The 19,417-nt window shown below is 40.2% G+C and overlaps 2 protein-coding genes across 3 annotated transcripts; both read left to right on the top strand.

Moving 5' to 3' along the window:
- The first annotated feature begins 6,478 nt into the window (after window positions 1–6,478).
- Window positions 6,479–9,527, top strand: LOC139626362 (nuclear factor interleukin-3-regulated protein). Its single transcript, XM_071486684.1, has 3 exons — window positions 6,479–6,689; window positions 6,800–6,860; window positions 7,330–9,527. The coding sequence occupies exon 3, from the start codon at window positions 7,347–7,349 to the stop codon at window positions 8,484–8,486; it is 1,140 nt and encodes a 379-aa protein (XP_071342785.1). The 5' UTR covers window positions 6,479–6,689; window positions 6,800–6,860; window positions 7,330–7,346; the 3' UTR covers window positions 8,487–9,527.
- A 1,404-nt stretch (window positions 9,528–10,931) lies between these two features.
- On the top strand, window positions 10,932–18,271 carry nfil3-4 (nuclear factor, interleukin 3 regulated, member 4). 2 transcript variants are annotated; one of them, XM_071486686.1, is made up of 2 exons: window positions 10,932–11,094; window positions 16,539–18,127. In XM_071486686.1, the coding sequence occupies exon 2, from the start codon at window positions 16,790–16,792 to the stop codon at window positions 17,531–17,533; it is 744 nt and encodes a 247-aa protein (XP_071342787.1). In that variant the 5' UTR covers window positions 10,932–11,094; window positions 16,539–16,789; the 3' UTR covers window positions 17,534–18,127. The 2 variants fall into 2 exon arrangements, with proteins under 2 accessions (XP_071342787.1, XP_071342786.1); XM_071486685.1 differs by lacking the exon at window positions 10,932–11,094 and adding an exon at window positions 11,409–11,685 and having other exon boundaries at window positions 16,539–18,271.
- Window positions 18,272–19,417: the final 1,146 nt, after the last annotated feature.

The following is a 19,417-nucleotide window of genomic DNA, read 5'->3' on the forward strand; positions in this document are numbered from 1 at the left end:
AGTCATGATAACATTAATGTATGTTTAAGTATTTCAATATGCCTGTTTTTTTTCAACCTAATCTTCAAGTTTAGTGTTGGGGGTAGGATTAGCCTTAGTCAAGCTATGCATTATTTATATAAAAGACTTCAAGATTGTCAAGATTCTTGCATTCCTCATGAATCTAATGCCATCTGGTGGAGGTGAGCACCTACTGCAGTTTAAACATCAGATGAGGGTAAAAGGAAGGTGAAATTGGAGACAGTGGCACCTTTGAACAAAAGGCAGTTCACTGGATTTATATGTTCACTCAATGTCAGTTAAATGTACTTTTTGTGGTTTCGTATCTCTTTGGCTCATATATCTTCCCTGTGTAAGTGAGGTGGTCCCCACAAAGGCCACACACCAACACCTGAACGTGTCTGAATCTTACGTCTTACATGTGTGTATGTGGGCGTTTGTGCATATCTAGGGCGATCTTTCCTATCTATTTTTACAGCTGGTCTGTGCATGTGAGTGGTTAGGGTGATGTGCCGGTGTTGTGGCATAGGTGCTTCTCAGGCCTCCACAAACAATGACAGTCAATAGGCCAGGCTTTTCCACCACAGTTTAACGGTTGCCCATCACGGCTGCCAAACCTCACAACCATGAACACACTGGTGAGCTGTCTCTCAAGAATATGGAGTTCTTGTAAAATTATTACTCTGCACATTTGAAGAGAGATGATCAAGCTGTATCAAAATGTTACCACATTACAAATTATAGTTAATATTTCAAAATAAAATATCCAAAATTTAAATTCAAGTGGTAATACATTCAAGCCAAATATCAAATTCTTCTCAAAATGGAGAAAAGAAATATTCAATTACATCTGGAAGTACTGAGCATAAACATGCCACTGAGCATAGACACACTTCTGTGTCTATGTCATATCTGAGATTCTCATAATGAAACATGCAAGTTACATATAAATTAGATCTTAGGCACCACCGTCTTGGGACTATGCAAAGATACAACTTATTTGTCCCTACTAGATGAAGTAAAATAAAGCAAATGGCAAGTGAGTAGCTTCACACAATCTTAAATTAGTCATCCCAGTTTATGGGCAAGCTACCAGAAGAAACCAAGCCCTGCAAACATTAGTAACACTTCTTACTCATTTCTACTCCTTTAAGTTCTTGGAACTAATCCAATGACAAAGATGTAATTTAATATACGTTAAAAAAAATCTAGCGAAGATTCTCATTCTTACCACAATGTAAGTAGCTGGTGAGAAGAATACAAGAAGTGAAGATAACAAGTTTAACTTCCTCATGTTTTGTTCAATACAAAATGGAAATAGGAAAAAAAAAACTGTTAAACCTGAAGCATCTTAAAAAAACACTGCAGTAACCAAGATGCTACATGTCAGATATGTACAATAACAGTAATTTGTTTGGTTGTTATTTTAAGGAAGTGACTGTGATGTAAATAATTTTCTACATAAAGTTTCTTTCACGCGACAAAGTATTAATGAGTAGAGCAAGACGTCATTTAAGGCAATGTCTATTTTAACTTTATGACAGCTATCACTTTATAAAAGCCTTACACTGACAATGAAAACCACAATTGGCGAGAACACCCTAAAACAGACATACTCATTATCACACTTTCAAAAATACAGGCCAAGTTTCCACTCCATATTTAATATGAGCATGTTTGTTCTCATCCTATTCTGTATCTCACAGGATCTTGCACTGCATGACCCTCAGACCGACCCTGTTTTCAGTCTAGTGTGAGAAAGCCTGGGGCTGTGGGAAGCTTCTCAATGCTTTCTGCCTGTGCTCTCTCAGGGGCCTTCATTACTATTTCCTGTAAAAAGTGGTTAACAGCTCAGTCGAGTTAAGGAGCAGGAATCAGGCCAGCAGACATCAACCCCAACAATCACACAAAAGGCCTCCTTGAAAGGGCAGTGAAAGAAATTAGGTTTGACATGACATACAAACAAACAAATGTTAAATAGGTTAAGCCAAAGCAAACCGTGAGTATTTTCAATTAAATGGGCTTTTAGTGCACAAAGAAGACAACAGGTTGCAAAAGTAGAACATGGTGGTGAGGTTTGGGTGTGAGTGTGTGTTTGTGTGTGAGGAGTGGGGGGTGACATAACAACATCAAAGTTCACAGACATAAAGTGATGAGACTAACCCCCGATGATGAGTCACCTGGTTGTATCACTTGAGTGTTGAGTGAAATGACTGGGTGCATGCTCAAACTTGTCTGACTGTGCGGTCCTGTGGAGAACATCTCTGGAAAAATTTTATGACAGCCACTTTTTCTAACTACTGCTGTTGGTGGCAAAGTCTATCAATATCTTTATCTCAAATGCATAATTAATGCAATTTGATTGTACTGAATGTGAAGAATATGACCCCAATTTCTGGAGTAAAACTGAACAGTGAACAATGGAAAAGTACCTGTTTGCCAAGGAACCAGCGTGATGCTAACTTCCAGGTTGGCCTGCAAAAATGCGTCATCCCTGCATTACTCCATGGAGTACTTATTTTAACCCAAACAATATTCTTTTCCTCAAGGTGACCAAGCTGTTTGCCTGCCTAAACCTAACTAAACCGTGACCGTTCCCTAATCTTAACTGTGTGTTTTATTACTGTGACCATGACAACAAAGGCCCGCTATGTTGTAAATATAATCAGTACAGACAAGAATTAAATATTCTTTACTACTTCAAGAAGAATACTCTACAACCATTACAAAAAAACACTAATACTAATCAACATACTTTAATATATTCAAAACAATACAGTCCCCATACTTGGTACACACATTACATCAGCGATGACATCAGAACAAAAACAGGTTTAGTCACTGCTGCCTTGAACTCCTGCAAAACATGGTAAGAACTGGTAAACAATAACTAAACTTTAATATTTGTTCATGTTTTTAATTAAAGAGATGCTGAAAAAAAATACTAGACAAACAAACACAGGATAATGGGCACTTGCATTACTTCAGATAAAAATGAATTACTGATGTAATAAACTAATGACAAGCATGGTTAAAAAATACACAAAAGTTTAAATAGGACTAAGGGTGTGGTCTCATGTACTTTGTCACAAGCACCAACTGTGTATTAGCTGTCCCAAAAACCCCCATGCATCTCCTCCTGTTTGAATAATATTGACTATAGTGCTCAGCTGAATAAGGAAATGATGTAGCCTTTAAGAAATGAAACCCTGAATTTGTGATCTGTTTTTACATCAAGAGACAGGTTGTAAAAGTACTGAAACTAACAGACCAGCTTTGAGAAATGGACTAATGCATTACTGGGTTTTAGTCTTTTCCTGGCATTTGTTGACAATGACATAAATATAGAATAACATCAGACCCTTTCATAAACACTGATTCATGGGGAAGGTCCACTGTATCCACATTATGGGTAACAAGCAAAGCTACAACAGCTTATTTCACCTGTGTGATTCCCTCTGTTTACTAAACTGGATGCTGTATCACTATAAAACAAACAAGACAGTCTGTTCTAGTCAGATCATCCATATGAAGAGAAATCATCTGCAACATGCAGTCAGGATGTGGGTGCTGCCACACAATGAGAAAGTGGCAGTGGTGTAAATTATGCAGGCCCACTATGTCGTACCACAATGCTTTCTGAACATATTCATTTGAACAATGAGTCATCTGATAAAGGAGCATGCTGAGCAGTACAGACATTAAGGTAGAAATACTTTTATCTTAAAACTATATCAGCCCTGCATCTATTAATTCACCCTTAGCTGAATTATTTGACTTTTGCATTGGATGGCCCGACATTCAGAAAGACAAGTTCCTGTTGCTGCAACAACGGGGTGTTAAGTTGGTGCCCTTCCTGTGTGCGTATGCATGGTGAGGTGAGTGTGTGTCTGTATGTACATGCCCATGTTTAAAGATTTACTTCTCAAAGCCATCAGTCTAATAAGCAGAAATCAATACAAGAATCTGCTGTGTTACTACCCCTTTAAAAATCTGGAGACTATCTTCTTACCGAAAGAATAATCTGACTGTTGAAACATGGCAGACTGTGGCCTCTGTGGTTACTGTGAGTCACAAAGAAAAATCTCCTGGAGTTTTTTACGCTGATAGCTACTGCTCTGGACAGCCCCCACACTCAGCACACCATAGTGAAATCTTCAGCACAACCTGCACAAGAGGGATCTTTTACAATGTAGTGTGGTTTTCCATTTTGGTGGGATTGTTTTAGTGAGGTTGTGTTTTCACGTCTGACAGTGTTTCTTCAAAATTACAGGATGAGAAATATGTGGTGGCCAAGATGAGGGGTGAACCGTGATTTTCCGATGAACTGAAATTCCCAAGTGTTGAAGGGTGGGAGGGTTTGCAGCTGATTTTTCTGCTGTGCTGCAATGACAAGATTCCTTGCTGCAGTTTGCTGCTGTTCTGTATGATCAGTGATTCAACAAAGATAGTTACTGAGGAGGTGAGGAAGGACTGACCTAAAGACATTCTATTGGTGTATTATGCTGAATTTGGTTGGTAGTCTGAGGGACTGTGGGAGAGTGAGTCGCCTTTTGGAACAACTATAAACACTTTTGCACTAGGATGACCCTGCCCTGACTGTCAAAGTAGAGGTGAGACTGACGGTACCACATTAGTTTTAATGTCAACAGAAACTGTGTTGCTTGAACAAAAGGACCAATGGACCAACTAACAGGGCAGACCATGTGGAGTAGCCATAACACATTCATATGAGCAGGAGTTTTCCAAGTGCTCTACAAACCCTTAGGAAATTGGGAAATGCACCACCAAAAAGACTCAAGAAAGAAAAGTGCATTGTGTTTGACCAACAATGACACCTGTCTAATTTTGACAATGTTGAAAAGCAACACCACAGTACTAAGTTTAGGCACCATGCATGTTTAAATTCTTATCCATCTCATAATACCATGAGGTCTGATCAGTCCCAAATTGCGTTCTGCAACATGAAAACAACAAACATTCAGCAAGAGTCATAAAGAACTAACTTTGAAGGCAAGAGGAACAAAGAGTCCTGCAACAGATGGTCTGGCCCCCAGGGAGCCCCGACTGGAGTCAGCCTGGGATTACGCGAAGACACAGAAGACACTCAAACTGTGGCAAGTTCTCCAAGACGCGTGAACACCTTACCTGCCAAGCCCCTTTAAAAACTGTTTAGTGTATTTCTGTTTTTTTTTTCTGTGTGCTGCACTTTGTATGATGTTAACTGATAAATCAAAACTATCGATGGTATTATTTAGAAAGCATCCTCACTTAACTTAAACTTTTGCACAGTGCTGTATCTATACAGTGACTTGAGGTTAGGCTGACAGATGAGTGTGGACATCGGCGTCACCAGACCCATTTTACTGGGGCACGTGCCCCAGTAAAATGGTAAAATTTTGTGGTAAAGTTTGTGGTAAAATTAACGTCGATGAATTCACATCACATTTAATCATATTCTGCATACAGCTCTGCGTCCATCTCCAAACCCATTCTTGTCAGCGCAATACCTCACTAACTCCTGAGTATACCACCAAAATAAACAGCAGTCCCTACCGTTTCGAATGGTATAAAGTATTCATCTGTGCCTTTTGCCTTTCTCAAGGAATCCAGCAACAGCAAATAACAGCAACAGTTTGTCTCCAACTTCGGACTGATATTCTAATGTCGCTTACATTACTTAGTTATGTCGGTACATGATACACTTTTACAAATTATTGCTAAGACATACAGTAGGCTGACCCACTATCATGATATTTATGATGCCAGATTCCAGACAATCTACACAAGTATATTCAAGAACATCGAAAATGTTTTTCCTTCATAGAAAAGCGTGATGTAAATATGCAAAACCAGGGGAATACTTTGTTTACTTTCAGATCATACCAGGTATATGATTGTGAAAGTCATAAAGTGACTGCTTTTTTGTTGTTGTTTTTTTTAAATAATTTTCCTTCCTGTAGTACTTGATTATTTTTGGTGTGGAACATAGAAGAGGAATGCAAAAGTTCAATGGCTGGAGTCAGGGGTTGCTATTATTTGCAGACAGATATGCTTTACTTTGTAAAACCTGTTTAGGTTCATGTTTATTTAAATAAATATTCTCATACATTCATGAATGTATCTTTGCATTTTTACCTTTACCAGTGTTTTTGTCAGTATGAGTATGGAAGTGTGGAAATTCATCAAAACTCACTTTCAGCAGCCTATTTTGTTAATTACCACATTTTCCCTTTGAAGACAAACAAGAGGCGTGAGTTTCCACAATAAACACAGATCATAGTAGACATGTTGAGAGCAACTTTCGAAGATCTCAGTGCTTCAAAGGGTTAATGCACACCCCAGCGTTAACTCTGCCATGTCTAGATACAACTAAAGCTTGGAGAGGGTTGCATCAAGGTAATGTGCAGGTAATGTGCTCTGATCATGCGCACCGCTGTGTCGTAACTTAAAACAGCAATAAGTAGGTCAGTTGATCCAAAGTGACTCATTTCGGTATCACCTGTTTATTTGACCGACACCACATTGTTGTCTTGGACTTCCGCTCTCCATGTGAAGTTGCCCGATCAGTTTGCACAGCTTTACACAGACAACGTGAGGACGCAAAGCGATTGGCTGCGTGCATACAGTATATGTGTGCGCCGCCCTGCAGCACTGCTCTCTTCAGCACCGCTGCTTGTGATTGACAGGTAAGCGCAGCCATCTCTGAGCAAACACTTGTAACATCCACAAACATGTAGGTAAATGATCTAAGTGCCGGGCCAACGTCTAAAGCTGACCGGTGCTCTGTGTATTGCAGAATTAGGCTACAATCTGATCCAGTCTTCAAGTCATCTCACAGGTGTCATCTTCCCACTGAGGTCAGTGCAGCGACTTTAACTTCGTAACACTGTCTTGGTCGTTTTGTTTTTTTTTTTTGTTTTGTTTTTTGTTTTGTTTGTTTGTTTGTTTTGTTTATCTTAAGACCGTATACAAAAATGTACTTGAACAACAAACACTTTTTCATCTAAACTAATATGATGAGTTTTCGTTAGTGTGGGAAAAGTATTCAGATCCAATAACAATGCGAAATAATTCATTAAAAGTAAAAGTGCTGCATTCAAAATAAGAAAACAACAATTAAAAGTATATAAGTCAAGTCGGCAAAATTTAATTTAGATTTATAAGTAAAAATACCTATGATGCAGGCTCGCCCCTTTCAAAGCTGTTACTGGATTATAAGCCTAGTTTTTCTATAGCTACAGCCTGCTGATGACTCACTCCTTTGAGACTAAGAATTAATGTGACTTCACTGACTGACTGATTGACTAAAGTCGTTTTCATTGAAAGTTTGATTCGCCCAAGAAATGTCCACCCCGATGAGCCCTGGCGGTGCGGGGGCCAGCGCTCCCTGCCAACCCTCCTCATCGGTGGAGAGCAGCGGCTACACGGAGCCGAACGCGGACCCTGGACTCTTGCTCTCGGTGACGAGGTCCTCTCTGCTGGCTCGACGTCTTCTGCGATTACGGACCTGCAGAAGCCATGTAGGCCCCGTTATGCGCCGCAAGAGGGAGATGATCCCCGCCGACAAGAAAGATTCCACCTACTGGGACAAGCGACGCAAGAACAACGAGGCAGCCAAGCGGTCCAGGGAGAAGAGGAGGCTGAACGACCTGATGCTGGAGGGTCAGCTGCTGGCTCTGAGCGAGGAAAACGCGCAGCTGCGGGCTCACATGCTCAGCCTGCAGTATCACACCAGCCTGACCGCGGAAAAGTGCAACGCCGCTTCTGCCGGGGCAACAACCACTCCATCTGTTTTAGCTTCCACCTTGTCCTTATCACCTAGACCCGCTCACACCGCTGCTCTCTTCCAGGCGGGACACTGGGGGAACAGTAGGAGCGCCCCGGCCTCTATCCTGGGCGTGAGGCCTCAGGAAATAGCCAGCCACCCCTTTGAGGCAAATGCCCCTTGCTTTAGCTCAACTAAGGGTGCTGGCGGTTTTAACCCACTAAGCCCTCACAACTGTGGCGCACAGCAGGGCGTCCTCCCTCTCCCCGGGTCCCGTGTCATCTCCCCCCGAGCGGCCGTGCAGGGCGGGAGGTCAGCAGAGGGAGAGGTGGATGCCCAGCGACAGGTCTCCTCCAGCGATGACATCCCCAACTCCACCGCGGAGTCCTCCTCCCACCCCGCCTCCTCTGTCCGCGCAATTCTGCCCACACCTGACACGCTCCAGCATGCCTCATCCACCCTGGCATACACACACCAGAACTGGCTGGTGCCCCATCTGAGTCACTCGGCAGTGTGTAACAATCTCCTGCTGCCTTGGCGGTCCTCCTACTTGCCACCGCCGGCCGTCTGCCCCGGCCTGCCTCTCTACATACACGAGAGACAGGGCCAGGGTCTCGTAGCAGAGGCAGACATTCAGAGGGGGTTCAGGGGCCGGTTCAGCAGCGCTCCAGCGGGACTGACTCAGCTGGGGATGCACTTCAGTCCTGATGGACACTAACAGGGCAGTTTGACTGTGAAGGCGTTTATTGCAAGGAAATTAAAAAGCGTACTGTGTATTTTTTTTTTTTTTTTATGTTGCAGTTGTGTCTAATGAAAAAAAAGAAATACAGCTATGCATATTTTCTGATTGTAAATTAATACAAAAGAGGCTGTATAACTGGAAAATGCAACCTATCAATTTGTTATTTAATCACAAATTAAACAAGTGGCTTATTTTATATTATTAACAGTATATAGTGACGAAATATACTACACTGTGATATCAAATGTCTTTCTGCTAGAATGAAACAGCGGGGATATTGCACACACGGGCCACTGGTGTCCACTGAGCCTTATGAACAAACCGGCCCATTTATGTAGTTTACTTCCATCTTTTATTCCTGATTTTATGATTCTGAAGTAATAAATGTAGCCTTGTTCATTAAGATACAAAAAGACATTCCTCCTGCTTATTTCTCATGAATTGGGATATTAGAGATGTAAATTACATTATGGGTTGATTTGATTGTAGTGTGCTGGTTTTTTGTTTTTTGTGGACTTTACTTTAACCGTTTATCTGCGGTGAGAGAGACAGCGAAACTGGGTGATTGTTGACTTGGTATTTCCCTTTTATCCTCACTGTGTTATTTTCAAGCAGGCTTTGATTCAGTGGAAAATCTAACGATGTTTTTTTTTTTTTTTTTTTTTTGTATGCTTACAGTTCAGTAATACAACTAAATGTTTGCATCTGCATGGCCCTTGCATCTGCATGGACATGCTGTTTGTAATTTTAAATAAAGACGTGCATGCATGTAGGGTTTTTTCGCCCTTCACAAGAATGTCCACAGATAATGTCATTTTACTGAGCAAATGCTTGGGAAATAAGAGACTTCTTGACAATAGCCTATTTTGAACTCTTAGGACCTAAATGGCACTTGAAAGCAAATTAAATCACTTCTACGATGATCCAAAAAGAACAATATCTATTTAGGCTATTGTTCTTTCTTAAGGCTCATCATAAATGAATACAGGCCGATATTCATGTAGGAGGCTTCATGCAGTCACTCTGGTGTAGACGGTGTAAAAAGCTTTTCGTCTGCAGGCACCACTGACAGTCTCTTGTCACTGATCAAGATGCAATGAAACAGAAGCGCAGGGTTATGAATTGGTGCAAATCAATTATATTCAGCCGCTCAGTAAGCCTTGTTAGAAAAGTTTCCTCTTTTCATGAGAGTTGGTGTAAACGTCTCAAAGTTCAGTTTCCTGTGGCTGTACAGGGTCCTGACGGTGAAGCCTAGTGTTTATTGGAGTTTTACAAAAAACAGTTGCCGGTTTATTTCTCCATGTTCTCATTTCATCCTTGACAAAACTCTGCAGTGGCATCGTAGCAGATGTTCTCGCAAAGCAGTGCAGGTTCCTGAAGACTCCAGCAGAGGACGCTACAACACAAATGATGTGGCAGATGGCAAAGCAGCAGGCTGTTGTTTCCTAAAGAAACAAGTTTTTAAAAATCATTTCTGCCTCTCCAGTGTGTAAATATCTTTTTTTGATGATATCTTTTGAACAGGCAAACAAGCAACTGTTAACCAGTAAATGAGGTAAACACTGTTTATGCTCCTGTAACATTTACACTGAATTTTAGGTAAAGAAAACGTTGGACGTTAGGACATAAATTTGTTTTCAGTGGTGCAATAATGAAACTACTGCATATTTCTGACTGTTGAGGCGTTCAAAAGGAAGTCATCTACATAAGGCCACCAAATGGTGGATCTTAATTTTGAAATCAATATTAGCATGAAAAAAATGACTCATTTTGCTTTTAGCAAAATATTAAACTTCTAAATCAACTCTGGATTATACAGTTCACAAGTAATTCTTACTTTGCTTAATGTCAGATTATTTTCAGTTTAAATGTTAATGTAATATACTTTCTGGTTTTGACAACTGGACTGTCACAGTTTCAGCTATCCCACAGACACAACTGACATTTCAATTGAAAATAAGTCACATAAGTCACACGTTATACATATCTTTAGTCTAAATACTAGAGCTGAAAAGTCAAACACTGGTAGAGGTTTACAGGTTACACTGCGTCTTCTTGGCCATATGGGAACAATGAAGTGTTTTCATGGACCTCTGGTGCACATTTTTCAACATTAACGGCTTAAACACATCACACCAGGAAGCAAAAGTTGTACTTGTCTCTGTGTGACAGCATCTATACATAGAAAAGGGGGGTTGAGGTAAAATGTCAAGGCACCAGAAACACACAAGTTAAAATTCCAATGACCAAATTAAGCAAACGACTCTACAGTGAGCAAAATGAAAAGCATATTATTAAGAGAATATTAAATGTGCAGATACGTAGTCGCAACTTCGACACTGAAGAGTGACAAACACTTCTCTTTTTTTGGTGAATCTGAGGCGCTAAAGATTTATTTATCACTCAAGCAGATACATTTCAGTCACTTCAGTTTATTCCTCTCTGTCATCCTTTACTGTAAATATCTGAAGGCCACAGAACGCTGTCTTTTGCCTGGTTGTTATGGCTTAGTCTCTTGTACTGCTACTGCTTCTACTGCTAAGACTGCTATTCATGCTATGGTTTTTCTGGGACAAGGCATCAGGTAAGTGCCTGAAATGTAAAATATCTGTGTGGATGAAACACGTTATTGAATACTGCACAACACACATATTGATCGGGCAACGGTACAGCAAACACAACAGTAATACACTGCAAAGACAATAACACATGGCACAGATTGACTCAAACAATGACTTAAAGTGGCACCATTATAGAGGTTTCAAGTCTTGATCAATTTAGTATTACAACACACAAAATATGCCACCTTAAAACTGACAGCAGCATCACAGAGGGAAGACCCCTGTGTGGGCAAGCCACTAACACCGCAGCACTATCAAAATGAAGGGGGGTAGTCAGACACTTCTCATGTGACAACAGAGGTGGACAGAGTTAAAGACAGGAAAACAACACCTAAAGAGTGAAAGAAAGCACAGACGTTGAGAGGTGAGAGGGCTGGACTGAAAGCAACAACACGTTCCAAGCCCCCCTCTGCTTATAACTGCATCGATTTCATGACACACTCTCACAGGGGAGTTCAGTGCTCTAAGTTGTGTATTAGTAGTAGGTAAGAGTAAGATATCTGAATTAGGTCGTTGGCACCTCAGCGGCAGTGGACACAACACAGCAGTTGAAGGTAAGGCCTCGAGCTTATTTTAACAGGTTCAGTGGTCTGCACCATGTATGTAACAGCAGGTGGGTTCAGAGAAGAAAATGGTTGAGGTGTTGGTGACCAAAGGATAGATAGTTTATACGTACATAAACTATCACTGCGTTGTATTGTGAAACGGACGGTCAGCTCAGTAAACATTTGAAATCATTTTTTAAAATTTGTTGCCAAAATACATGAGTAAGTACCCATGTTCACATCTTACATCATATAAAACAAAACAAAAATCAATCTATTCATACAATGCGTAAAAGTTTTGAATTGTTTGAGGAAGAGGAAGTGTTGCTACCCTGTAAATATCTACAGGATTATTTCTGAGGAAAGATTTGTAAATGGTGCATTTCTACAATATGGTGCATTTTACAATCAAATATGAATAATTTTCCTTAAATAATCTCATGGTCATATTCAGGTTGTTATCTGGGGAGAGGGACATTTTACTGAGGTTGTAAAGATACATGAAGCTAGTTACGATGACACTGTGCTGCAGCGTGACTCTAATGGTCTTCAATCAATGATTGTTTTGAATTAGACTGTTTCCATTACATTGTTTTGAGACATGATCTCAGATTCTCTAACCCCGACAGAAATTACTACATATCCTGATGATCCAAAAAGAAGCCCCTAACTGGATATTTTCTGTGGCCCAAACATAAAAGTTTGTGTTATCCAAAGTATATTGTTTGATGTTTGTTTTAAGGTTAAATATTTTGTCATTTTTACACAGAGTGAGAAAAGAAGTAAAAACACATCTATGTTGTAATGTGATCTAGAACGGTAGTACAGTAATTCTTTTATGAAACTGACTTGTGACTAGTTTGGTTTTTGTTGACATTGTGCCAGTGACGTGTTAATCAGAGTCTTTGAATCTGCGGCTAGTGTAAGCATTTCAGATGAAATAGTACTATAATTTCTTTCTAAAAATTCTATCCTGCATGTATGTGAGGTCAAAATTTATTAAAACCTTTCAATATCCTAAATAAATATACTAAAACTTAAGGCACTGCCGAACACTTTTAAGTGCAGTCATATTTATTACCTGGCTATTGTTTCTATTCATAATTGTGTTAATTATCCATGATAAATATACAGTGTTATGCATCATATATTTGGGTCTCTATCGCACAATACTTTACACTATTTCAATATAGAGCAGCCGCTCGTCTTCAACCTGAGAGAAGCACAAGTTTTTGTTTTATGCTCTGTGAAAGCTAGTACTATTTTACTATTTAAAAGAGTTCAGCCAACTTGAACTTCCACAACCCATCATAGATAAATTACGATCAAGAGCTTTCAGTGCATCACATCACATCTGGATGGTTTTAAGTACAAAAACCAGAGGTTTGAAAAGTACAAATCCGCCTAACATATTTTGTGACTACAAAGATTATTGGATTTTTAGGGAAGAACCATGTATATATTCTCAATAGTAAAGAACCCTATCGATTTTGTGATGGTAAAATACTGACGTGAGAAGACTTAAATAGAAGATATTGTTCATTTATCCGTGTTCATCCGTTATACCACAGCATTGATGGCTTAGTGCCATACTCCTTGTCTAGTGAGTGAGAATATTATATTTGTATTTGGCCTACATACTTTTATAGGACGCCGCTATGAGTTATTAGCTCTGCCCTTCAAGGAATGTATGCGTTAACAGACAATTCAAACCAAGAACTGTGCCAAATTCTTTATTCCCCTAAGTGGGCATAGATTCACTCTAATGTCCCTGATGGCAGTTTAGAAAAGAAGCAAACATAGTACATTGAGGTATGGACTGACCATGGATAGTTATTTTTACAGTGGCTGGCAGAGTGCACAGCAAGACAACAGCAGATGGTAGAGTATGAGAAAACGGATAGACAGCAAAAGAAGAAGTCCCTTACTAAAAAGCAGGCTGGCTATAATTAGTCAATAAGAAACAGGTGCAAAGTGAGCGGGCTCAGCCTCAAGAGAGATTTCACTCAGGAACCCTCTCTCTTTTTTTTTTATTTTCTCTCTCTGTGTCTCCCTGTATAATTGTTGTTCTCTGACTTCCTGCTGTTGCTTTTTCAGTATACAACACATAGTCTTTGCATCACACACTAGTATGCAGGTGTGCATGCTCTCACACAGACATACAAAAACGTATGGGCCTTGGGTCTACCGTCTCACTGGGCACAGGCTTGAATATTTTTAACCTCGTGTGTTCTCACCACCACACATTGAGTGCATGGCCTCTTTGAAACTTTTGTTTTGAAGCTTCGGGCTCAGTCTGACTGGCACATCAAAATATGACTATAAGATCAGTGAGTGTGCTGAGAAGATGCTTTAAGTGTGATTGACAGAAATAAAAATGAGTATTCACAACTTAACAGGAGGTTAATGGACTACAAAGTTATGCTTTGCACTTCAAAAAGTGAGTTTGTCATGTTCCTGAGTGACAGTTTATTCTGCGCTGCAACGTTTGCAAGTATTGTATGATGCCTGATTAAAAATTAACTCATCAGCTAAGGTGCTATCTGTGAGACACAAGGTGTGAGGGAAACATCAGTCAGTTAAAATACACAAGTGTGAGGTCTGTGTGTGTTTCTGCATATGATCGCATGTACAGGGGGCTGCTGTGGTTTCAACACAGTCTTCATCCTTCTTGCACAGCTTCCCATGAAACCACCCACAAACCCACGCAAATGAAAAAGAATTTATCAAGCTGCCAGCATTCCTCTCAGTCTGGTTATTCAAATGATCCTCAAAAATTATTTCACCTTCAGCCTTATGCAGTGAAATTGACAAACCCTCTCCAGCTGCCTTTTTGGTGCCCAGGATGTAGAAGAATGAAGTGAAGCGAGTAGATAAAGGAGATGGAGAAGGGGAAGTGGTGACGGGGTGGACATTTTGATCAAAGAGAAGCGTGGGGGGAGATAAAGTGAGAAACACATAATGTTGTGCACGACTATACCATAGGCACATTTTAAAATCCATCCTGATCATGAAAAGCTGTCTTTAAATGGTTTCTATATGGCAATCTCAGTCAACCCCCTTTCTGCTCAACTGAAGCAGCTTTCTGCCTTGTGCAAAATGCAGGAGAACCAAAAAAAGCTTTATTCATTTCCACTAATCATTTTTCATTTGCTTTTGCAAAGACAATAACAGGGAGGTTACTGTATCATTGTAAGTGAAGTTTATGTTTTGAGTTCAAGTTCATTTGTACAGCACAGTATCATACATATGCAATTCTAGTGACAACAGTAAACTTCTGGCCACTCTACTCTGTAAGATTATCTGTACAAACTTATCTTGATCTGTGAAGCAGATGAGTGCAGTAGTTATATGATTGTTGCAACATGAACTCATTGTTATAAATAACTGTATATAATAGCACACTGATTCTCAAACACATTAGTCAACATTCTTCATTGTCTTCTTAATGTTTCCCGTCATAATTTCTGATGTGGGCTAGACAAGTAGGAGGTGTGGTTCGGTCAGGAAGGGGGGCTTGAATGCTGGAGGTGCAAGTCAGACACAGTGCACTGTGCACTCTCTTTTGTCTCGTCCCCAAACACTGAATAATATGATCGGTAATACTGTGCATAAACACAGTATAGAAATTGCCTAAAGTACTGAATCAAAAAAAGGAAAAAAAATCTGAATACTCCTTCACAGTTTATCATTTTAATGCCTGTGTGATATTATTATAATATTTCTATCATATCTCTGTCTGGACATAGAACTCTGGGATGGCCAAATAACTTATAATGAGCTGAAGGATCATTGTAAGTTATCTCACAATACTGGACTGTACTACTTATAATAGCATGCACTACTATCACTTTAAAATATTAATGATAGCAAACTTATAACTTAACACCTGTGTTTACAGCTGGCATACCCAACATTATCTCAGTACTAATCTGTTACACAATAAGATACGTTCTTTTGTAGCTCATTAACACTGATTTAGGATATTTTTCTACTTTGATATCTGTATAATATTATATCATAGAGACTATGCTTCTGTGCACGCTGTCCAGAGTCTCTCCAGATGAAAAGGAAGAGATCTGTCTGCCTGCCAAAGGTGCAGAGGATGAACTGAATAGGAACAATCATGAAACACCCATATATGGATCACCACACCTAGCCCAGCATTACAGGCCTGATAAGTTTACCTCCAAGGAACAAGAGGTCATACAAGGCAAAAATCCGCACAGTAATCCACTAAACAGCAACATCAATGTAACTTCAGTACTAAGGCGAGAACATGCAACAGGTCTGAATTCATCAAGAAGACAAGATTTTACTCTGCGCGACAAAAAATAACATCTATCACCTGCACCACTGTGAACATTTGACCACAGTGTGAAAAACACCAGCCTACCCTATTGCCAGCTAATCCTTCAGCAGTTCTGTAGCCACAAATCCACCACACTGAAGCGTTTCTCTCTTACTGCCACACACACAAAAAAAAAACACAGATATCTTTAATTTACCAAGCTCCATGTGTTTGTTTCGTCAGTCGTGGCGAGTGTAACTCAAAAATTATATTCTATACTTCAAAAAACAAACTTATTGTACCGGGAAACCTGCCAATGAAACAAGTTTCTCTGCCTTAAAATGTCTGTGCACCAGATTTTTGTTTTTATTCCATCTATACAGTAGTTCAGCCTTTGTACTAAAGCCTGTGGAAGAGTGAAACCAACTATCCCTAAATAGAAAAATTCAAAACAGGACACAGGTCTACATTAAATTTACTCTACAACTTATGTAACTGACTAACTGATGTCAAAAAAGTTATCTACGTGAAAGTGACCTATAGCTGACCTTTATCATTTTTTCCCCAATAGGTGACAGCTGTGGACAAAGAGGCAGTAGTCCCACAGACTACAATCATCACTGCATTCAGAAATACTGGTGTGCTTCCAGCAAAGACAAACCAACCCACAGTCAGACGACGTGAAACACAAATCAGATAAGGTTACCATTACACAAGAAGGAGTATCTGTATTAGTCAGCCTCCAACACACAACTGAGACCTTCCCTCTATTCCTCTAGATTTCAGATTTTTCGGTTGGTTTTTACTAGTTTTTCATCTACCATGGAGTCCCTGTCATTACCTTTTCACGAAGGCCATGTTTTACAAGTGGACAATGAACCGGTCTGTAAGGGACCCCGTCGCAAGAGGGAGTTCATACCTGAAGAGAAGAAGGACGCCCTCTACTGGGAGAAACGTCGCAAGAACAACGAGGCAGCCAAGCGCTCACGGGAGAAGCGAAGGATGAATGACTATGTGCTGGAGACTCATTTCATGGCTCTGAAAGAAGAAAATGCCAGGCTTAGTGCTGAATTAATGGCCATTAAGCTCAACTTTGGGCTCGTTCACCCAGCAGCATACACTGCTCACCAGAGCAACCAACTGCAACACCATGTCCACAGCAGCACCCAGCCCATCCCTGCCCCCAGCACCCACCATCAGTACCTGCAGAGAGACTACTACTGGCGTGGTAGAGACTCTCCTGTTCTGCCAAGCCTCCAGCCTTCTCACCCTCTTTTCATTCCTGCATACGCACTCCATACCATGAGAGGCCACTCATACTTAAATACATCTGGTGGTGCCACCTCCAGCCTCATCACTCCCCTTCCTATTCCACGAAATCTCCTGCTATCACCCCATCCTGGAGCTTCCCTAGTGAAGCCAATTCCTACGAGAGCTGCCTCAGATGAGGAGGAGGAGCAGCAGGTACCAGGGATGCGGTCCCTGCCGTGCTCTGCTTCGCCTCGCAAAATCACCAGCAAAGGAGGAAGAAACTACTCCCCACCAAGACAAGGCATGTCCAAATGACTGTCCGATACATAGGGATGTATCTACTGTATGACTGTTGGATTGATTGACTGAAAAATAAATTGTTAATTCACTTTATTTCCTGGCAAATATTCCTGCTTACAAAGTAACTTCAAGAGCTCTGTCACTGTAAATTAATGGCACATGGTGCATAAAGTACTGTGTAAGTGCATGACGTGTTTAAACTACCACAAACCACCGCACCACTCTGCTTTCTGTATCACGGCACACATTGACAGTTCCACGTTGAATGTTGATCATTCACACTACAGCAACATGAAGAACGTATCACCACCCCCTCCTGTCAGAAAAGTTAGTAAGCGTTTGAATATAATCCATTCATGTACAAGTTCACAGGATACCATGCTGTGTCAAAAAAATACAGCTCTGAAGCTACTTCAGCTCCTTTCTACATGCTGTCAAAGTTGAGCAGATGTTCAGATGTGGGTTATGAATTAAGTAGTCACTGATCTTGATCTCAGCTCCCCATTCTCACTTCAGTCTGCTAATATTCAACCACACCATGCAGCAAAAACAGCATTTTTTTCTACATGTAAGAATGTTGATCAGAACTGTGACAGAGCGAATTGTGCATCAAATAAGCATTACTTGGTGCTAATATACATCTGTTAACCAGCAGTTGTAGTCTCAGCAAGATTAATGCAGAAGTAAAAAGTATTTCTTATGTGTAACATGTGTTACTTGAGATGAAATGTTTTTAAATTTTAAAAAGATAAAGTTGTGGACATCATATGCTTGTCAAGGTTAGAATAAAGGTTAAAACCTCCCTCCTAATGGAAAAGTGAAGTGGGATGTTGCATGTCTCTGGTTTTCCTGTGTGGGCAGACAAACAGCTTCCACCATGCTGTGGCTATAGTCTGTCTGCACTGTCCAATATTCTCATAAGATCTGGAACAACATTGTGTTGAATATATTTTGCATAAAAAAAAAAGATTAAAACAGTTACATGTAAGCATTGTGAACAAGGTCTTGAGTTATCCTGGTTTTACAGACTGAAAACCTGCGTGACTCACAAAGGTCCAAAATTCACTCCTTTTTTCTCCATAACCCAGAAACTGATGTAAAATTCATCATATTGTCTGCTTTCCCAACAGCAGAGGAGATAAAAGCCTAAATACAAAGGCCAGCGTCTACAGTGCTGTAGCCTTGAGCAGAATGAAGGTTCATGGATTTCAGTACTCAGTAAAGAATTAGACCAACTGACCACAGAGAAAAATAAAACTTTCGCATCAGGTTACAGAAACAGCAGCTAAATGCTTTCTTCTTCTAGCTGGCATCTGTTTTTTTTGTGTATTTTCAAGTCACCAGTACCCCCAGCTGCAGCAGGTTGCTGGCTTTTTGCCCAACAACACTGCTGGCAACATTGCTGCTGGCAACATTGCTGCTGGCAACATTGCTGCTAGCCAGGCAAACTGCCAGTCCTGCTGGCTCAAAGACAAACTCAAAGCAACAGGGTGTGCCAACAGGAAAAAGACAGCAGCTGACTACTGAGTAAGTGTTTTTGTAATATAACACTTTTTGTGTTTATAGACAGACATGCAAAAACTTATCAGCTGCTGTGGCTAAGATTATTAAACAATAAAGCTGTTAACAGTAGGTAGTTCAAAGTGTCCATAAGCAGATCAACGCTAAATTTGAGACAAGGCTCACTTGAGAAACAATGACATTTTATGACATATGGCACATTTGCTTATACTTGGAAATAAATAGCAAGTTAAAAAAATCATCTAATCATCATCTCATCTAATTTTCATTACATTTCTTTTTTGTTTCTTTAGTCCCATTTCCATAAGGCCCTATGCAATTCAAACAATCTAAAAAATATTTAACTACTAACAATGGGACTACAGAGAGCCTGGCAGG

This window comes from Trachinotus anak, unplaced genomic scaffold (genome assembly GCF_046630095.1).
Source record: "Trachinotus anak isolate AG129_WGS33_773 ecotype Australia unplaced genomic scaffold, CSIRO_AGI_Tana_v1 ptg000010l, whole genome shotgun sequence".
NCBI lineage: Eukaryota > Metazoa > Chordata > Actinopteri > Carangiformes > Carangidae > Trachinotus > Trachinotus anak.

Bases quoted from the DNA above. Each gene is read 5' to 3' on its own strand.
- LOC139626362 (XM_071486684.1), top strand. From the start codon at position 7,347: ATGTCCACCCCGATGAGCCCTGGCGGTGCGGGGGCCAGCGCTCCCTGC.
- nfil3-4 (XM_071486686.1), top strand. From the start codon at position 16,790: ATGGAGTCCCTGTCATTACCTTTTCACGAAGGCCATGTTTTACAAGTG.